The 16,238-nt window shown below is 48.1% G+C and overlaps 1 protein-coding gene across 1 annotated transcript; it reads right to left on the reverse strand.

Moving 5' to 3' along the window:
* Positions 1-7,429: 7,429 nt before the first annotated feature.
* LOC123842868 (MICOS complex subunit MIC26-like) lies at positions 7,430-8,353 on the reverse strand. Its single transcript, XM_045872046.3, has one exon. It carries the CDS (start codon positions 8,312-8,314, stop codon positions 7,718-7,720), a length of 597 nt encoding a protein of 198 aa, XP_045728002.2. The 5' UTR covers positions 8,315-8,353; the 3' UTR covers positions 7,430-7,717.
* Between the last annotated feature and the right edge of the window lie 7,885 nt (positions 8,354-16,238).

The following is a 16,238-nucleotide window of genomic DNA, read 5'->3' on the forward strand; positions in this document are numbered from 1 at the left end:
AAACGGAAATTTTGCATACAATATTAATGAAAATTTTAAGATTTTATTTCAAAATAGCAATGAAAATATTAATAAAGCTTCCATTTATAAGCAACGCATGAAACAATGTGCGTGCCCAAAAGTTTTAAAAATTCATCACAAATTGCATAATTTGAAACCTCTGGCAGGCCAAGGGAATTGTCAATCATGCTATTGTCATACAGTTGAAACAACTTTAGCTAGTAAACAGAAACTCCTACCATACGTTGTCAGGATTGGTTTCAACTTACATGAGTTTTAAAATATACAGGTTTTCAAAATGCATCTTTTACATAAAATCAACTGCCTAAAACTCCACTGAACAGGTTTTATTGTTCTCCCCATTGATGAAGGCTGCTCCAGCCTGAGAGCTCATGGTGACGTGGGAGACATTGCTGGCTGCCTTCCCCATAGCCGTCCCTCCTTCCTACCTTGTGAGTAGAATCTCAGTCTTGTTTAGATGTTGATCAACCATATGCCCAAGGAAGGTGGTATCAGCCCTAGGAGGTGAGTCATGCTTGGTCTAGACCAGTGATGGTAATCCATTGCCAATGATTGGTTGAGGAGTGGTGATAATGTGACCCAGTTCTGCCTAGTGAGACCTAGTGAGAAAGTGCTGGCTGGAGAACTTACGGAGCGATTTCCTCTGACAAAAACAGAAAGACACACACACACAGACACACAAAGCTGCGTTTTCTTCCTACCTTTGGACGTTGTTATATAAAAATGGGATGCTCGGAGATGTGGCAGCCATTTTGCAACCATGAGGAAAAACAAAGAGAATCATCAAGAACACCTACTATATGCCAGGCTGAAACATGTGTTTTATAGTGACGATAAAAGGAACAAAGGAGAAGAAGGCCTAGACACAGGAAGGTGAGGCATATTGAGCCAGACCTCTCAGCAAACCAAGACCTAAGCTGAGATGATATTGGGCTCCTACTCTTAGTCCTTGAGCTGTTTCTTCTCTGCTAGATTGTGAAAGAATGTACTTGGAGTGGGAGCAGAGGGCACTCAGAAGGTGTAGGGATGTGGGAGACTCAGAGGGTCCCGTGCACACAGAGAGGTATGTGTGGAACACTGCACGTGTCATGTGCCGTGTGCTATGGCAAGTATGCTCTGGAGAAGACATGAGGTACGCTGTGCCCCACGGGTATGCTTGGAGTTGTGTGAACATGTGGAATGCCCCCTTGGAAATTAAGTCATTCGTCAATTCACTCAGTCACTTTACTAATTTGTAAACTGCTGACTTTGGACCGTACCCTGTGCTGCTTCTTTAGGGCATGCGAAGAATCAGAACACAGGCTTGTTGCCTTTTTGGAGCTTGCAGTCCTCGATAGGGAGAGGAATCATGCCGGCAAATAATTAGGAACCAAGATAGGACAGATCAAATGCCAGGTGAAGGGACCAAGGAGCTAGGCCCAGGGAATGGTACCTGGGACCCGGGTAGTCAGGAAGGGCTTCATGGAGGTGAAGGACAAGAAGATGAAGGAGTCAGATGGTGGAGATCTGGGGCCTGGAAGACAGGGAGAATGAAAGAGTTTGGCATGTCAGGGAAAGGAGACTTCATCTTACTTCTTCTTTGCACCGATGGAGAAGTTTAAATTTAAGTCTCAATCTACGTTCTATTCCATGGCTTCATTCATTCCAACACATTTTTATTGAGTGGCTGTTGTATGTGCAGGTACATACAGGCAGTTGGGGCTGTTGAGAGGCAAATCCCTCAAGGAGCTCTGCCTCCATGTTGAGACAGACCTGTGATCAGCCAAAAACTGGAGCTAAGTGCTGTCACAGGGGAACACACGGGGTGCCACCATGCCTGGCCAGAGAAGGGACACCAAGAAGGGTCGGGGGAATGGCAGGATGGTTTTATAGGGACACAGATTGAAATTTATGTTGGGGCTCCCCCTGGGGATCCTCTAGGCTGGGGAGGCTGCTGGTGTGCTGATTAACTCATCCCCCACTCAACTTTCTATTAAGATCCAATCTCTTGGACAAAGGCTCACCCTTGTCTCTGTTTGGATGACACCCCTGATCAGTCTGGTTATTTTGGTCTCTCATCTCAGAGGAAGGGGACTGAATGAGGAGAGACTCTGCTTCACCACCCTAAGTAGATTCTCTTTGCTTTGAGTTGTATGGATATCTGGAAGTAGATACCTATTGTCCTGGGGTGAGAAAGGGTGTAACCAGATGGTGCGGGCCCATCTTCCTTCTCACATGTTCCTTTGTAGGCTGAGCTTGAAGGTTGCTGAGAGGAGGTGGGCAGTGGGCAGTGGCCCTGTGCTGCCTCGGGAGCCTGCCCCCTGCTCACTGGAGATTATCAATGCTAACATCTCTAATGGATGTGGCTTCATGTGAGGTCAGCTGGTGGGAAAGAATGTCAAGGGTCTTGGGAAGGAAACTCTCTGTGTGTGGCATTCCATTTGCAGAGTGTAAAGAGATGAGGCCATGTTGAGTGGTCAAGCTGGTGAGTGGTCAAGCCTGTCCATGATCAAGGTGAGAAATGACCTTTTGTCGGTTTGGTTGGAGGGATGACAAAGGGACAGCGTCTGGGGAGAAGCATATCATCGATACTCAGGATCTATCAGGGCACATTGGACATTGTTGGAGTCATCTCTGCTCAGCCAGGCACATTCCTGCCCAAGGTCATTGCACTGGACAGACAGGAGGAACCAGGAAGTGGCTGAAGTGGTCCGATGCACTGGGATAAGGTATGGGATGAGACAGTGAGCTGGTCCGGGGATTAGAATACAGGTGGTAGCCCTTGTTGTCTTCTGGGCATCAGGAAAGTATTTGTTCTTCCCAGGACAAGTCATTACAGGTCTGTCAACAATTTCCATTCAACAAATATCTTTTGTGTAAGACTTAAGAAAGGAGCTCTTGCTTTAGAGGAGTTTGCTGCCAGTTTGAGTGCTGACAGAGAGACCCCAAAATGTTCTAGAGCTTCAAAGGAGAGTGAGCTCATAGCTGGTGGGAGGGGACTGAAACAATCTCCAATAGTAAGCATTTCTGAGTCCCTGCCAGGAGCCAGGTGCCGTGCTGAGCACCTCACATACAGGATTTCATTTTATCCTCACCTCTTTAAGGAAAAGATCGTTCCCCTCCTTTTATAGATTGGGAAATAGGCTCAGAAGACATGAAGCAACTTGCCCAGCGGTACAGGGCTGGAAAATGGCCAAATAGAGATTAAGGTCAGAAATCTCTGACTCCAAAGTGCATATTCTTCTTATGCATTTTGCTTGGCTGCCACATGAGACAGATGGGTTTGAAATTAACCTGGAGGGTTGGAAGGAACTTGTCAGATGAAGACAGGAGGAAGGTGCAACCTGAGGAAAGATGCGGAGGCTGGTGTGGTACCAGAAATGTGTGGTGTGGCTCAAAGGGAGTCTTTGCAGATAAGGCCAGAGGGAAGGTTTAGACTCACTGTGGAAGGCCTTGAGGTCCTGGGCCAGAGGCTTGTGCCCCTTCCAGAGGCTATAGGAACAGGTGGAGGGAAGAGGCCTGATGACGAGGAGAGGAAGTGAGGGCACAGAAGGGAGGAAGCAAACCAAGACTAGAGGAAGAAGAGAGTTCTGGAGTCGTGGGCTGGAGTCAGGAGGAAAGGGGAGGAGCTCCCGGACCTCATGTGGGCAGTGGAGTCTCTTAGAGAAGAGCCGCCCAGGGAAGCTTGTCCTGGCCTGAAGGTGCAGCAGGCTGACCTCAGGGAGGAGCCCGCAGCACCCCCACCTCGGCGGGGAGAGTGAGAGGCCCGACGTGAGGCGGAGGAGAAGAGGAAGAAGGGTTTGCCCGTGGTCAAGGTGAGAAATGACTTTTTGTCAGTTTGGTTGGAGGGATGACAAAGGGACAGGGTCTGGGGAGAACCCTACCATCGGTACTCAGGTATTTTCCCTCAGACCCAGTCCTGCCTAGGATGGGATGCGTCTGTGAGTCTGTGTTTCTTGGTCGGAGCAGAAGTGACTCTGGGGAAACAGATTCCTACAGAATGAGACCTGCTTTTGCTTGTCCTGGGGTGACATTGGCCCATAGTGCTGGGCTGCACTGGGCAGGTGCCCTGGACCCCGATGGACGTAGCCATGCCTGCACCACCCCGTCTCTGGGAATCCCCATCCCACCCAGTCGGACCTGCCAGGCCAACCCCTATCTGTCCACTTGTGGCTGACCTCCACGCCTTTGCTCACCCTCCTCCAGTCAGCAAACATGGCTTTTTCCAGACCAGGCTCAAGGTCTGCCTACTCCAAGCGTCTTTCCCTCATGGGTCTGCTGCCTCCTCTTTACTTGGTGGCTTTGTGTGCATCTATATATTTTTTCCATTCACTTTGAGTTTCTAGATTTTATTTTCCATGTAATGTTCATCTTCTTTCCCCAAGGAGATGATAAGGTCTTTGAGGACAGGGATCACATCTTATGTTTTCCTGCCTCTCATGTAGCCCCTAAAATTGGTTCACAGAAGTCCTAACACTTGTGGAATAATGGGAATTCCCTTCCACCCACACACAGGCCCTGTGGTTCTAGGGGTGTGACCCCCAAACCTACCAGGAGGACATGCCGAGTTACAAGCAGGAGTCAGGCATGGGAGATACTGAAGCATGAGCCACCCTGATACTTCTCTGGAATGAGGCTCAGCTGCAGAGATCGTGGTGCTGATCCAACCCCTTGACCCCACTGATGGGCAAACAGCAGTCCCAGGTGGGGCACACGCACCCAGGGGCTCTGAGAAACACCACTATGATCAGCAGTGACCCACTTTACTACAACTCAGTTTCCCGGGCCTCAGACCCTGAACTCTAACAGCAGGCCCCACTTTAGAAAGGCCTCTCTCCAAGACACAAACCCACTTCTCTGGCCAGTTTTTCCTCGTCTGCTTTGCAGGTGTCTTTCTTCTCTATCCAGCCGTTTTATATCAAAGTTTCTCGGGATGCAGTCACTGGATTTTTCTTTGTCCCCCTCTCTCCTTGGCAGATGCAGCCCAGCGCTGCTAGAAGGACCACGTCTGATGCCTGAGTTCTCTTCTGGGTCTCCCATCCGTCTCTCTTCCTGCCTCGTGGGCACCTCACACTCAGATGTCCAAACCTGCATTTGTGCCTTCCCCTCAGCATTCTTCCCCAGACCCTGTCCCTGCTCAGTGATCGCAGCTCACCACGCAAACCGCCGTCCTGGGCTGGAAATCCAGCGTCATCTTGCCTCCCTTCTTGCACAAACCCATCGGTTTTATTCCCTGAGCACCTCTTTACCCACATCTCCACTGCCGCCAGCCTGCTTCGAGTCCCCTCCACCTCCTGCCTGGAGGGAAGCAGCCTCCTGGATGGGCCCCCAGGTCCTTCAGTTTCTTCCACCCAGCCATTCTCCATACAGCAACAGGCACCTTTTTAAAACATCAAGCAGATCCTGTCACATACCTGTCCCTGCCCACCCGCCTCCCAATCCCTTAAAACCCTTTATTGGCTTCTGGTTTCTCTCAGGATAAAGGCCCAGATGTTCCCAAGGCCTAGCTCTCCCACCTACACCTGCCTTCATTGTGCATTGTGGCCCCCTGGCCTTACCCTTGCTGGAATTCCCCGAGATCCCGCTAACCACAGAGCCTTGAACCAAGCCTGGGAGAGGGCGCCTGGGTGCACATTTCCATACTGGCATTTCACATGCATTTGGGAAATTAATGTTTTTCATGCTGCCTGCCTTTAGAATATATGCTTCTTGAGGTCAGGGGCCTCACCTGGCACGGACAAGTAGCTCAGGAAATATGCACTGACCCCCAGGCCTTTCTCAGGGACGACGCTCCTGGGTTCCGGTCAGCAAGCTATGCAGGGCAGATGCGCGTGGTTCCTGTGATGGGCAAAGTGTGAGCACCTGGGCCCAGCATCCGGGGCAATGGAGGGAGAGCGAGAGGACCTGGAGCACAAGGCTCCAGGGAGCTGATGGTTACAGGGAAAAAAAGATGTGGTCTAGGGACTTGACCTTGAATTGAGGAAAGACTGATTTCCTAGCAAGATGAGAAAGGAAGAGAGGAAGTCTACTTTGAGCCTCTATCCCAAGGTGGGTGGCCCTTATGTTCTCTCCAAATCATTGCCACACGGTGGAGACTCAGTCGCACCTTCTTTCAAGACACCTGCCTACTAGGACAATTACGGGGAGCCTGGGAGCCTCTCAGCAGGTGGGGTCTTACTGGTAGAAGAGGCCGAGAGGGGCCCAAGGAGTGAGTCAGCGCGGCCCGGGCAGGGAAGGGAAAGGTCAGCAGGTGCTGTTAGCCCAGAGGCTGGCCGGGCTTTTAGGCAGCCCGCAGCACTCGGGGTCTGGTACCTGGAAGGTTTGGGGAGCTGGTGAAGCGCTTTCGTGACACTGGCGTTTAAAATCTTCAAAGGGACAGGGAAAATGTTCAGATCACGCAAGCTGGGCTGCAGCACGAAACCATGAGAGGCCAAGGTAAGGCCCAGGTTTGACAGAGGGAGGAGGCTCCGTTCGCGTGGGTAGAACGCAGGCTGCTAAGGAAAGTGAGCCGAGAAACCCCCCGGAGAAGGCTTTGCTGAATGAGTGGACCCACGGCCCCGGCGGAAAGTACCTTCATTCTCTCAAGCCAGCCCCTGCAAACCCTTCTCTGGATCTGGTCTTCCTGCCAGGAAACTCAGGCAGCCTCCACGGCTGTTCTGGTCATTGCCCGGTGATGAATCCCTTGCCGGGGGAACATCACAACATCGCCAAGCTCTGTTCGGAGTTGCTGTTGAAAGCGTCTCCCTCGGCAAGTCAGGCAGGGGAAGTTGCAGGCATAGAGAAGAACAGTCTAGTTCTTGGGCTTTGCCCTCCAGCCCCTTCCCCTTTCTCGCAGAGGGGAGGCTGTTCCTGGGGGGGGGGGGGGGGGCAGGGAAGGGTCGTCCTGATGTTTCGCAGCTGTGTGTGGCATTAGTGCCCGCAGGTCCGGCCCCAACTGCAGAGCCAGGTTCCCTTGGGGGGGAGTCTGTGGTCGCTTCGGAGCCTCTCATGTCACTGAGGCTCTTTGGCTCTTTTCTCTATGGTTTCCCCGCCCAGGATCTCTCTGGCTCCCCCGGTCCTGGCCTCATCCCTTCACGGTCCTCTTCTGCAGGGTCGGATCTGCCCCCCACATCCATCCTTGCTCCACCAAGCCCCGTGTGATGCTGTGATTCATATATAGTTAGCGTTCAGCTACGTTCCTGGCACAGGGCTCCTAAACCCCTTGGAATTTCCTAAGTGCTGTGAGCAAGACACGGTTATCGTTTTTTTTTTTTTTAAGATTTTATTTATTTATTTGAGACAGAGAGAATGAGAGAGAGAGCGAGAGCACATGAGAGGGGGGAGGGTCAGAGGGAGAAGCAGACTCCCCGCCGAGCAGGGAGCCCGATGTGGGACTCGATCTCGGGACTCCAGGATCATGACCTGAGCCGAAGGCAGTCGCTTTTTTTTTTTTTTTTAATTTGGAATTTTAATTATGTACATAAATAGCAACTTGAGAACGAGGAGTTCTAAGGCTAGACATTATCTCTAGGTGAAAGGATTTCCGATTAGTCCACTTGCAGTATGGCATCACCCAAGATAACAAAGAAGCCTAGTATAGTTTGTCCTGAAGAAGAAAGCCAATTTACTATATTCAGTACTGACTTCTCTGCCATTTTTCTGTAGAAATACTGGTTTACTGCATGGAGTTTCCAATGTTTACCTATAACTGATTAAAATGGGCAGAGCATGGAGCATTCTATTTATTTCCAGGTGAATTCTTCACATTTCCTGGCTTTTGAAAGTTCTCCTTCCACAAATCTTCTATGACTATGTATCCTCGTAAACCCCAGTCATATAATTTCTCCCCACTGACCTGGACAAATACGATGGCTTGTTGTGGATAATAAAGAGAGGCAGCAAGTCCCATGAATCCAGGTGGATACACCAGCTTCTTTATTTTTGAACCTCTAGCCAAAAGAAGTCCAACAATGCCAGCAAAACCAATAACACCAAGTCTTGGAAAAAAAACAGGAGGTGCATTTTGGAGATATTCATAGCTGCCTAACCCCCATTGAACCAAGCTCTGCATCCTGGGCTTAGTTTGTGAGTACATTTCCTGACACCAACTTGTATATGGCTCGCAGTAATGTCGGAGATGTGAAATGCTTTCTTCAAGTGGGGTCCTTGGCTCCTCCACATATTTAGATTGACCCTCAGGGACGGAGTAGAGTGAAAGCTCATTAACTTTCACAGAAGTTTTGTGAGGTGAGTCCTTTTTAGGTGATGCATAGACTCTGAAGGTGAGCAGACTCAGGCTGGCTGGCCCCACAGACCTCTGAATTACCTTGAACATGCTGCTGGCAGAGGTGGCTCTGCCCGAAGGCAGTCGCTTAACCAGCTGAGCCACCCAGGCGCCCAAGACATGGTTATCTTTTGTTATGTTAATGAGCGATGTTTGGAAAGCCCCTAGGTCACCTCCGGCTGGGGGCTGGTTGCCAGGGGAACCCACCACGTGATCAGATGGTTGGCACTCTCACTCCCTGCCCTCCCCACCCTGTCCCACCGGCTGGGAGAGGAGCGGGGCTGGAGACTGAGTTCAGTCACCAATGACCAATGATTTCATCAATCGTGCCTGTATCACGAAGCCTCCAGAAAAAAGCAAAAAGATGGGGTTTGGAGAGCTTCCAGGTTGGTGAACACATGGAAATTTGGGGAAAGTGGTGCATCCAGAGAGGACATAGAAGCTCCTTTCCCCAAACCTTGCCCTTCACATCTTTTCCCTCTGGCTGTCCCTGAGTTCTATCTTTTTATAACAAACTGGTAATCTAGTAAGGAAAATGTTTCTCTGAGTCCTGTGAGCCACTCTAGAAAATTAATTGAACCCAGGGAGGGAGTTGTTGGAACCTGTAATCCATAGTTGATGGGGTCAGAAACACAGGTGACAGCACTTTCTGGCATCTGAAGCAGGTCTGTGTGTGGGGAGGCGATCCTGTAGGACTGAGCCCTTAACCTGTAGGAGTCCGATGCGTCTCCGGGTAGGTAGTGTTGGAATTGAGTTGGATCGTAGGACATCTAGCTGGTGTCATTCAATTGCCCCGTCCCACAACTGGTTTCGGAATTGTGGGATAGTCACATTGACAGTAAGGGAGACACAGGGAGAGGTGAGGTTTTCCAATACCTTGGAAGCTCACACCCTTCCAAGCCAGCCCTCTGTTCTCTCAGTCACTCCCGCTCGCTCTGAGGCTCTTCAGGGGTTGCATACCACTTCTCCTGCTCCTCAAATTCCAGGGGACACCTGTCAAATTCTTTGAGACCCCCTACCCTGGGCTGGGAAGTTGGGTGATGCACAACCCAGAGATAACCTCCCGTTGGGGAAAGCCCGGCAATGTGCACCATCAGTCTCTTCGGGAGGACCTGGAGGTGGGGCCTGGGCTAAGAGTGGTTGATTTCAGACTCTTTCTCAAACAGCAGAGGTGGTCCAGCACTCCAGGTTAGGAAGCGGCGTGTTTGGCTTCTTGGCTACTGGGGGCTCTGCCCAAATGCTGAGACAAAAGGAAGAGTCCCCAGTACCCTCCTATTTCATGAACATCATAAAAGGCAAGGATGTGTCAAAAAGTTGAGGCAGGAGTACAGAGAGTCCAAAGCATGGGAGGCGCAAGCAGAGGTTGGGCAGGGAGAAGGCGCGGGTGGAAGCCATGGAGAAGACATTAACCTAGGATGTACAACCTAACCTACTGCTCCTGCCTCGTGTCCCTTCATAACGTCTTTCACCAACCCTGGGGGAAGATGGTCCCATTTTATAGATGAGGTGGGAAAAGTGAAGTTCCCCAAAGGCAGCTGACTCATGGTGTAAGTAGCAGAATTTGGATGTCTAAGTCAATATATCTTCTAGAAGGTCCCAGTTGTTACTCTTTCCCCTTTAAGAATAACTTCTAGTTACACAAATAATACTGAAATACATTATTCATGTTAAAAAGGTAAATAAAACTGTACTGATAAAGACCCCTTGGACCACCGAGCCTCAAGTAGCACCACTGTGACAACTTGGTATGATTTTTGAAATATTCTTATAGGCCTTTTTCTCTATATTTAACACATAGACACATTCACGTACATATACACATGTAGTTTCCTGTAGGAAAAATATAGTATTTTTATTATTGGGCTTTTGTTATTCTTTTTAGAAGAAAGATCTCTCACTGTGCATAGCTTTTGGCTTCGTTTCTTCACTCAGCGTTATACCCCGAAAAGCTTTGTTGGTATGTGTGGTTCACCCCATTCTTTCCATTACTATATAGTATTCTATAGCGTGGATGTACCACCGCTCACTCAACCACTCCCATACTGATGGACAGTTTAAACATTTCCAGTATTTTAACAAGGGAGGCATTGTTTAAGAGGTGGGAATGCGGCAGGATCTCGGTTGGCAGGTCTCAAAGGGGCTTACTTGGTGATGAGAAGAGACAAGTCAGGGTGGTGGGGAAGGCTGTGCCTTAGCAGTCAGGAGCCCTGGGTTTGACCACAGATGTGCTCTCCGAGGGCAAGCCCACTTCCCTCCTCTAAGTTTGTTTCCCCTTCTCTAAAACAAAAGGTGTAGAATGCCAGTAGGTTCTCAACCCTGGTTGCTCATCTGAATCACCTGCGGAACTCTCGATAAAACAAACAAAAGATAAACCCTAACAACACAAACACTGCCTGGACGCCACTCCTACGGTTCCTGATTCCTTCGGTCAGGAACCGGGCTCTTCCATCTGCCATTTTTTTTAAAGCACCCCAGGAAATTGAGAACCAGTGTTCCAGACCAGGGCTTCTCCAACTCCAATGTGCACACAACACTGATTCAGATGGTCTGGGCAAGCCTGAGATTCCACCTTTCTAACAAGCTCCCAGATGACTCCAGTACTCCTGGTCTATATTTTGAGAAGTCCATCCTTTCTGTTCTCTTTCAAATCTAATGTCCTTTCTGACCACCCTATTTCCATCCTGACCTTCAGCCAACTAGAGGGTGCCTGAGAACTCAGGTGCAAAGCAGTTTGGTGCCCTAGGGCCATGCAGGGCAGCTAGGAAGGCCCAGGGGTTTGGCCGCCTGCTGACAATGTACTGAGCCCAGAAGACAGCAGGCAGAGGACTGGCGGGGCTTGTGAGGTCCAGCTCCAGAGCAAGTGCTCCTGTCTCAGCCATGATTTCTGCAACAGTTGGCCCAAGGGCTTCCAACAAGAGGCTGCAGTTTCCAAGTCTGCCTCCAGAACTGTTCCAGGTCTGAGCCAAACTACAAGGAATTTAGGGCAGGAAGCTGTCACCTGGGAGGATGCCTGCCTCTAGGCAACTGAATTAATACCAGGAAGGGGGTTTCCCCTAAAAAGACTGTGTAGATAAGCTCAGGTTTTTTTTTTCAGTGTCCCTGCTGTTTACAATATTTACAGGCACCTTGATCAACAGGGGAGTCAATTAGAATTAAGACCACCTAATTGTTTTATCTGCAAAATCGTGCCCTTTTTTTTTTTTTTTTGGTATGTTTTCTGTTGTTTCTGTTCCGAAGTCCTTTCAAAGTATTCAGCTGGATGTTTTAATTTAGACAATGGTGCTCTCCCCCATTCTGCTCTTTGTTTGCAAACCAGATCTCTGATTTCAGGTTTAACCTGTTTACAAAACGAGATGAGAGGACTGCTGTTACATCAGCTCTGAAACAGACTCCTGAACCTTGTTGGAAGGTCATTTCTTGTCTCTAAAATCTCCTTTTGATTCATCTTTTCTCTGCTTACAAGACTGAATCAAGATCCGGTAACTTTTATGTTATTTTTAATAGACTTTATTTTTTAGAGCAGTTTTAGGTTCACAGCAAAATTGAGAAGAAAATACAGAGAGTTTCCATCCCCTTCCCGGCTCCCCCATGCACAGCCTCCCCCACCATCAACACCCCCACCAGAGTGGCACATCTGTTCTAGTCCACGAACCTGCATTGACACATCATGATCACCCCGCGTCCACAGTTTTCATTAGGATTCACTCTTGGTTTACATTCTGTGGGTTTTGACAGACGTATAAGATAGTAGCACTGCCCTAAAAACCCTCTTGCTCTGCTTATTCATCCCTCCCCTCCCCCTCCCTCTGGCAACCACTGATGTTTTTACTGTCTCCGTAGTTTTGTCTTTTCCAGAATGTCATGTATTTGGAATCACACAGTGCATAGCCTTTTCAGATAGGCTTCTTTCACTTAGTGATATCCATTTAAGCTTCCTCTGTCTTTTCATGGCTTGATAGCTTCTTTATTTTTAATGCTGAATAATATTCCATTGTCTGGATGGACCTCAATTTATTTCTCCATCCACCTACTGAAGGACATCTTGGTTGCTTCCAAGTTTGGGCAATTATGAATAAAGCTGCTATAAACATCCATGTTCAGGCTTTTGTGTGGACATAAGTGTTCACCTCTTTTATGTAAATACTAAGGAGTGTGATTACAGGTACGTATGGTAAGAATATGTTTAGTTTTGTAAGAAACTGTCTTACAAAGTGGCTGCACCATTTTGCATTCCCACCAGCAATGAATGAGAGTTCCTGCTGCTTCACCTCCTTGCCAGTGTTTAGTGTGGTGAGTGTCCTGGATTTTGGCCATTCTAATAGGTGTATAGTGATATCTTATTGTTTTAATTTTCATTTCCCTAATAACATGATGGTGAGCATCTTTTCATATGCTTATTTGCCATCTATTTGGTTTCTTTGGTGTGGTATCTGCTCAGTTCTTTTGCCCATTTTTAAATCAGGTTGTTCATTTTCTTCCTGCTGAGTTTTAAGAGTTCTTTGTATATTTTGCGTAACGGTCCTCTATCAGACATGTCTTTGGTAAATATTTTCTCCCTGTCTGTGGCTTGTCTTCTCATGCTCTTGATTCCAATCAGTTTTTACAGAGAAGTCCCAGAAGTCGCTTTTAGTAAACTCTGACCTGTTTTCTGGGCTCTCCGGAAGCCTACTGGTTTTGCATGCAGGTGGGATCCCTTAAGTCTGACCCTGGATTGGTCTCTTCAGCTTTTCTCATTGATAATTTAGCATTTGATCTTCCTACTAACATGCCAGTTAGTTGGCAGAGATTGGATTATAGGCCCCTGGGAGATTCTGAATTCTTCAGTAAAGAGGTGTCCATCTTAATCAGGGTTTGGGGAAAACTCAGACAATGGCTCTTAGTCCTGCTGAGACCAGGGTTTAAACTCTATGGTTAAAGGCATTTGTGATTCTCAATCAGGATGCATTTTTAAAGGAAACTGATGTTTTGGAGTGTCAGGGGGCTTGTTAAGGAAAGGCAAGGGCTCCAGGCAAGGGGAAGGAGAGGTGGAGGGGTTAGAGGGATTGAAGTCAGATCCAGGGTGTTAGAGGGTGGGGGATAGTTATGAAGGAGCTGGTTTTATACCAGAAAGCTTTATACTTGGTCATCAAGTTCCTCGTTTTAGACTTGAAAAAAGAATTCTTTCAGGAATTGGAATTCTAGAATTAGAATTCTGTTTAGAAGCATCAGGGTACCAATCACAAAATGCTGCTCATTGGGCCTGAGGAATTTCATTCTGTTTTTGTTCTAAAGTACCTCTCAAAAGAGCAGTTCTAGTTAAGTGTTCCTCAAAGTGTCCATTGTAGGGCCAAATCATCCTTAGTGGAGTTCTGCCATTGAGCGAAGTATAGGGGTCATAGTGGTAATGGGGGCACCTGTAAGAAGCAGTTTTTCCCAGAGAAGGACACAGGTTAGACTAAGAAAGCCCTTGGTCATTATCAGTTGAAAGTGATAGTCAGCTGAAGATGTTCATACAACCTTGTGTCTTGGACCTCTAACTTGATGGCCAGCCACCTCTGAACACAGACAACAGTCTGAGTCCCCAGCAGGTGGGATATATCAGAGAGCAAGAATGCCCTTTCTGAATCAAAGCCAAGCTCTCAGGACAAATGGCCAGGATAAGAGGACAGTCTCATCTGGTTTTACTGGTGACCCACAGCCAAGTTTGTCCTCAGAGGGTGCTGTCTGGGGAGAACTGCCAACTCTCCAGTGTATGAGGCCCCTTAAAAAGCCAGTTTATAGGGAATGATGCTTGTATGCCACCATGTGATTCTCCTCCTCATGACAAAAGCAACACTTAAGGACACAGGACAAAACAAAGGGACAGGCAGAAGCAAATCATCAAGGACACAAACCTCAAAGGGAACATTAATTAAATATAAATACCCAGAATTTGACAAGTGAACAAAACAACCAAGGAACTCAACATAAAGAGAGTGGATGGAGTTGAAGTGCAGTGCAGACTTACTTGCTGATGTGGACGGTATTCCATGGGGAGAGTGAGGCTGGAGAGGCCTTGATGGGCACCACACCTGGACAAGAGCCAAGGTCCACAGCAACAAGCAGGTCAGGCTGCATCTGAGCTGCAACACCAAGATTACAGCCCAAAATCAAATCAATCGGAGGCAGAGGCACAAAATTAGCCAAGGCTGTTTATTTATAAACTCGCAACCACAAGGGAACCATCTGCAATCACTTACATTTCAGCAGGGGTTCAAAGGTGTCTGATAGGAGAATAAGTTTTGCAGAGAAAAAAGGAGAAAATATGGACAGTCTCTGATTGGCAAGCAAGCATTTTACTAATGTGGGGGGGGGGCGGATTTTTGGAAACAGGGGAGACTCTAACTGACCTTCAAGTACGTTTGGCAGTCCTTGATTGGTTTGCTATCTGTAATTTACAAGACTTGGGGAAATTTTCAGGTTTTCCTGTTTTGTTTTTTGTTTGATTTTAGGAGGACTATTTTAAGAGATTTCTTAACTCTGGAGGGCATAGAAGGATATCTGGGCCAGGCAGAGGCCAAGCAGGTCCCCCTTCCTTTACAGCAATGTGTTGCTCTCTTGGGACAATTTCCTACTGTGTGCAAAGCCACTATGTTAGGGACCATGCAGGTGTTATAAAGAAAATGAAGCATGAGTCATCCCTCTCTAGCAAAAGAGATAGCTCCCACTGGCCAGTTTTTGGATACCAGACAAGATGAAGTAAGTGGTATAATGGAGCTACAGAGAGGGCAAGAGTGGTTTACTGTGAGGTAGGACTTGATTCTGTCCACTGGGGGCCCCAGAGGAGTGACTGGAGCAAGATTGGGCATTTTCATCCATGGAGCAATTGTTGAGCACCTGCTGATATCAGGTCCTGCGCTAAGGGCTGGGGACACAGCAGGAAACCATTTAGTCCTTGCCCTCCCTTGGAGCTCATGGTCAGACAGACAGGATAGACTTAGCACACTTGTAATTGCTTTTTCAGAGTATTGGAGGAGAAGCACAGGAGGCTATGGGAGCATGAGATAGGGCCTTACATTGACTGGACTTGAGAAAGCCTTTTGGGAAGAAATATTTACACTGAGCCTGAAAGGGGAGTCAGTGAGGCCATGAGATGGGGAGGAGACTGGCATGGCTTGAGTTCCCTGCTGAGGGACCAGCCTGTGTTAAGGCTTTGAAGTGGCAAAAGGATGCCATGTTCTAGGAAGTGAAAGGAGCCCAGTGGGTCTGGGGTCAGAGAAGAAGGGGGGAGTGGGGCTTAAGGCTGGAGAGGGCCTTCTAAACATTCCAAGATGGTTGGAATTTGTCCAAAGGGCTATGGGATGCTATTGAAGGGATTTATGCAAGGCTGTGACAATTGGGCTCACAATTTGAAAAGATCATCAGGCTGCTGTGGGGGAAAAAAAGAGTAGACCTAGGAATAACTCTTGCATCCATTCTGGGGAGCAGAGATGGTGGTCTGGGCCCAGGTTGGGGCAGTGAAGATAGAGAATGGTGAATGGGTTCACCAGGTGGTTTAGGATATAGAATTGACAGGACTCAGCAATTGATGATCTGTTGGGGCTGAAGAGAGAGAGTTTTCAAGGATTGTTCTGGGGTCTATCTATGACCACTGTTGCCCTTTTCTGTAGGAGTGCAGATGAGTGCAGGAGGATCATACATTCAGTTTTCAACTCCTCGAGTTTGAGGTGCATATGAAACATCGAAGTGGAGATGTTGAGTCAGTGAGTGAGTTTGCAGGGTTTGAAGATTAGAAAAGAGGGGTGGCTGGAAATTGAAATTCAGTAACTGTGGGCACATAGATTTTAAATGAAGCTGTGGGGTGTATTTGTGTGAGATCACCTTGAGAGACAGAGAGGGGAGGATACAGGACAGAGTTCTGAGGAGCTCCAGCAGCAGAGGAGACACTGGTAAAGAAGGCTGAGAAGGCATAGCCGGAAAGAAGAAACCAGGACACTAGACACACAGAGACCAAGGA

Source organism: Mirounga angustirostris, unplaced genomic scaffold, assembly GCF_029215605.1.
Source record: "Mirounga angustirostris isolate CCGP_5_RB_7025 unplaced genomic scaffold, mMirAng1.0.hap1 SCAF_10, whole genome shotgun sequence".
Classification (NCBI taxonomy): Eukaryota; Metazoa; Chordata; class Mammalia; order Carnivora; family Phocidae; genus Mirounga; species Mirounga angustirostris.

Coding starts and splice junctions, on each gene's coding strand:
- LOC123842868 (XM_045872046.3), bottom strand. CDS start 8,314: ATGTTCAAGGTAATTCAGAGGTCTGTGGGGCCAGCCAGCCTGAGTCTG.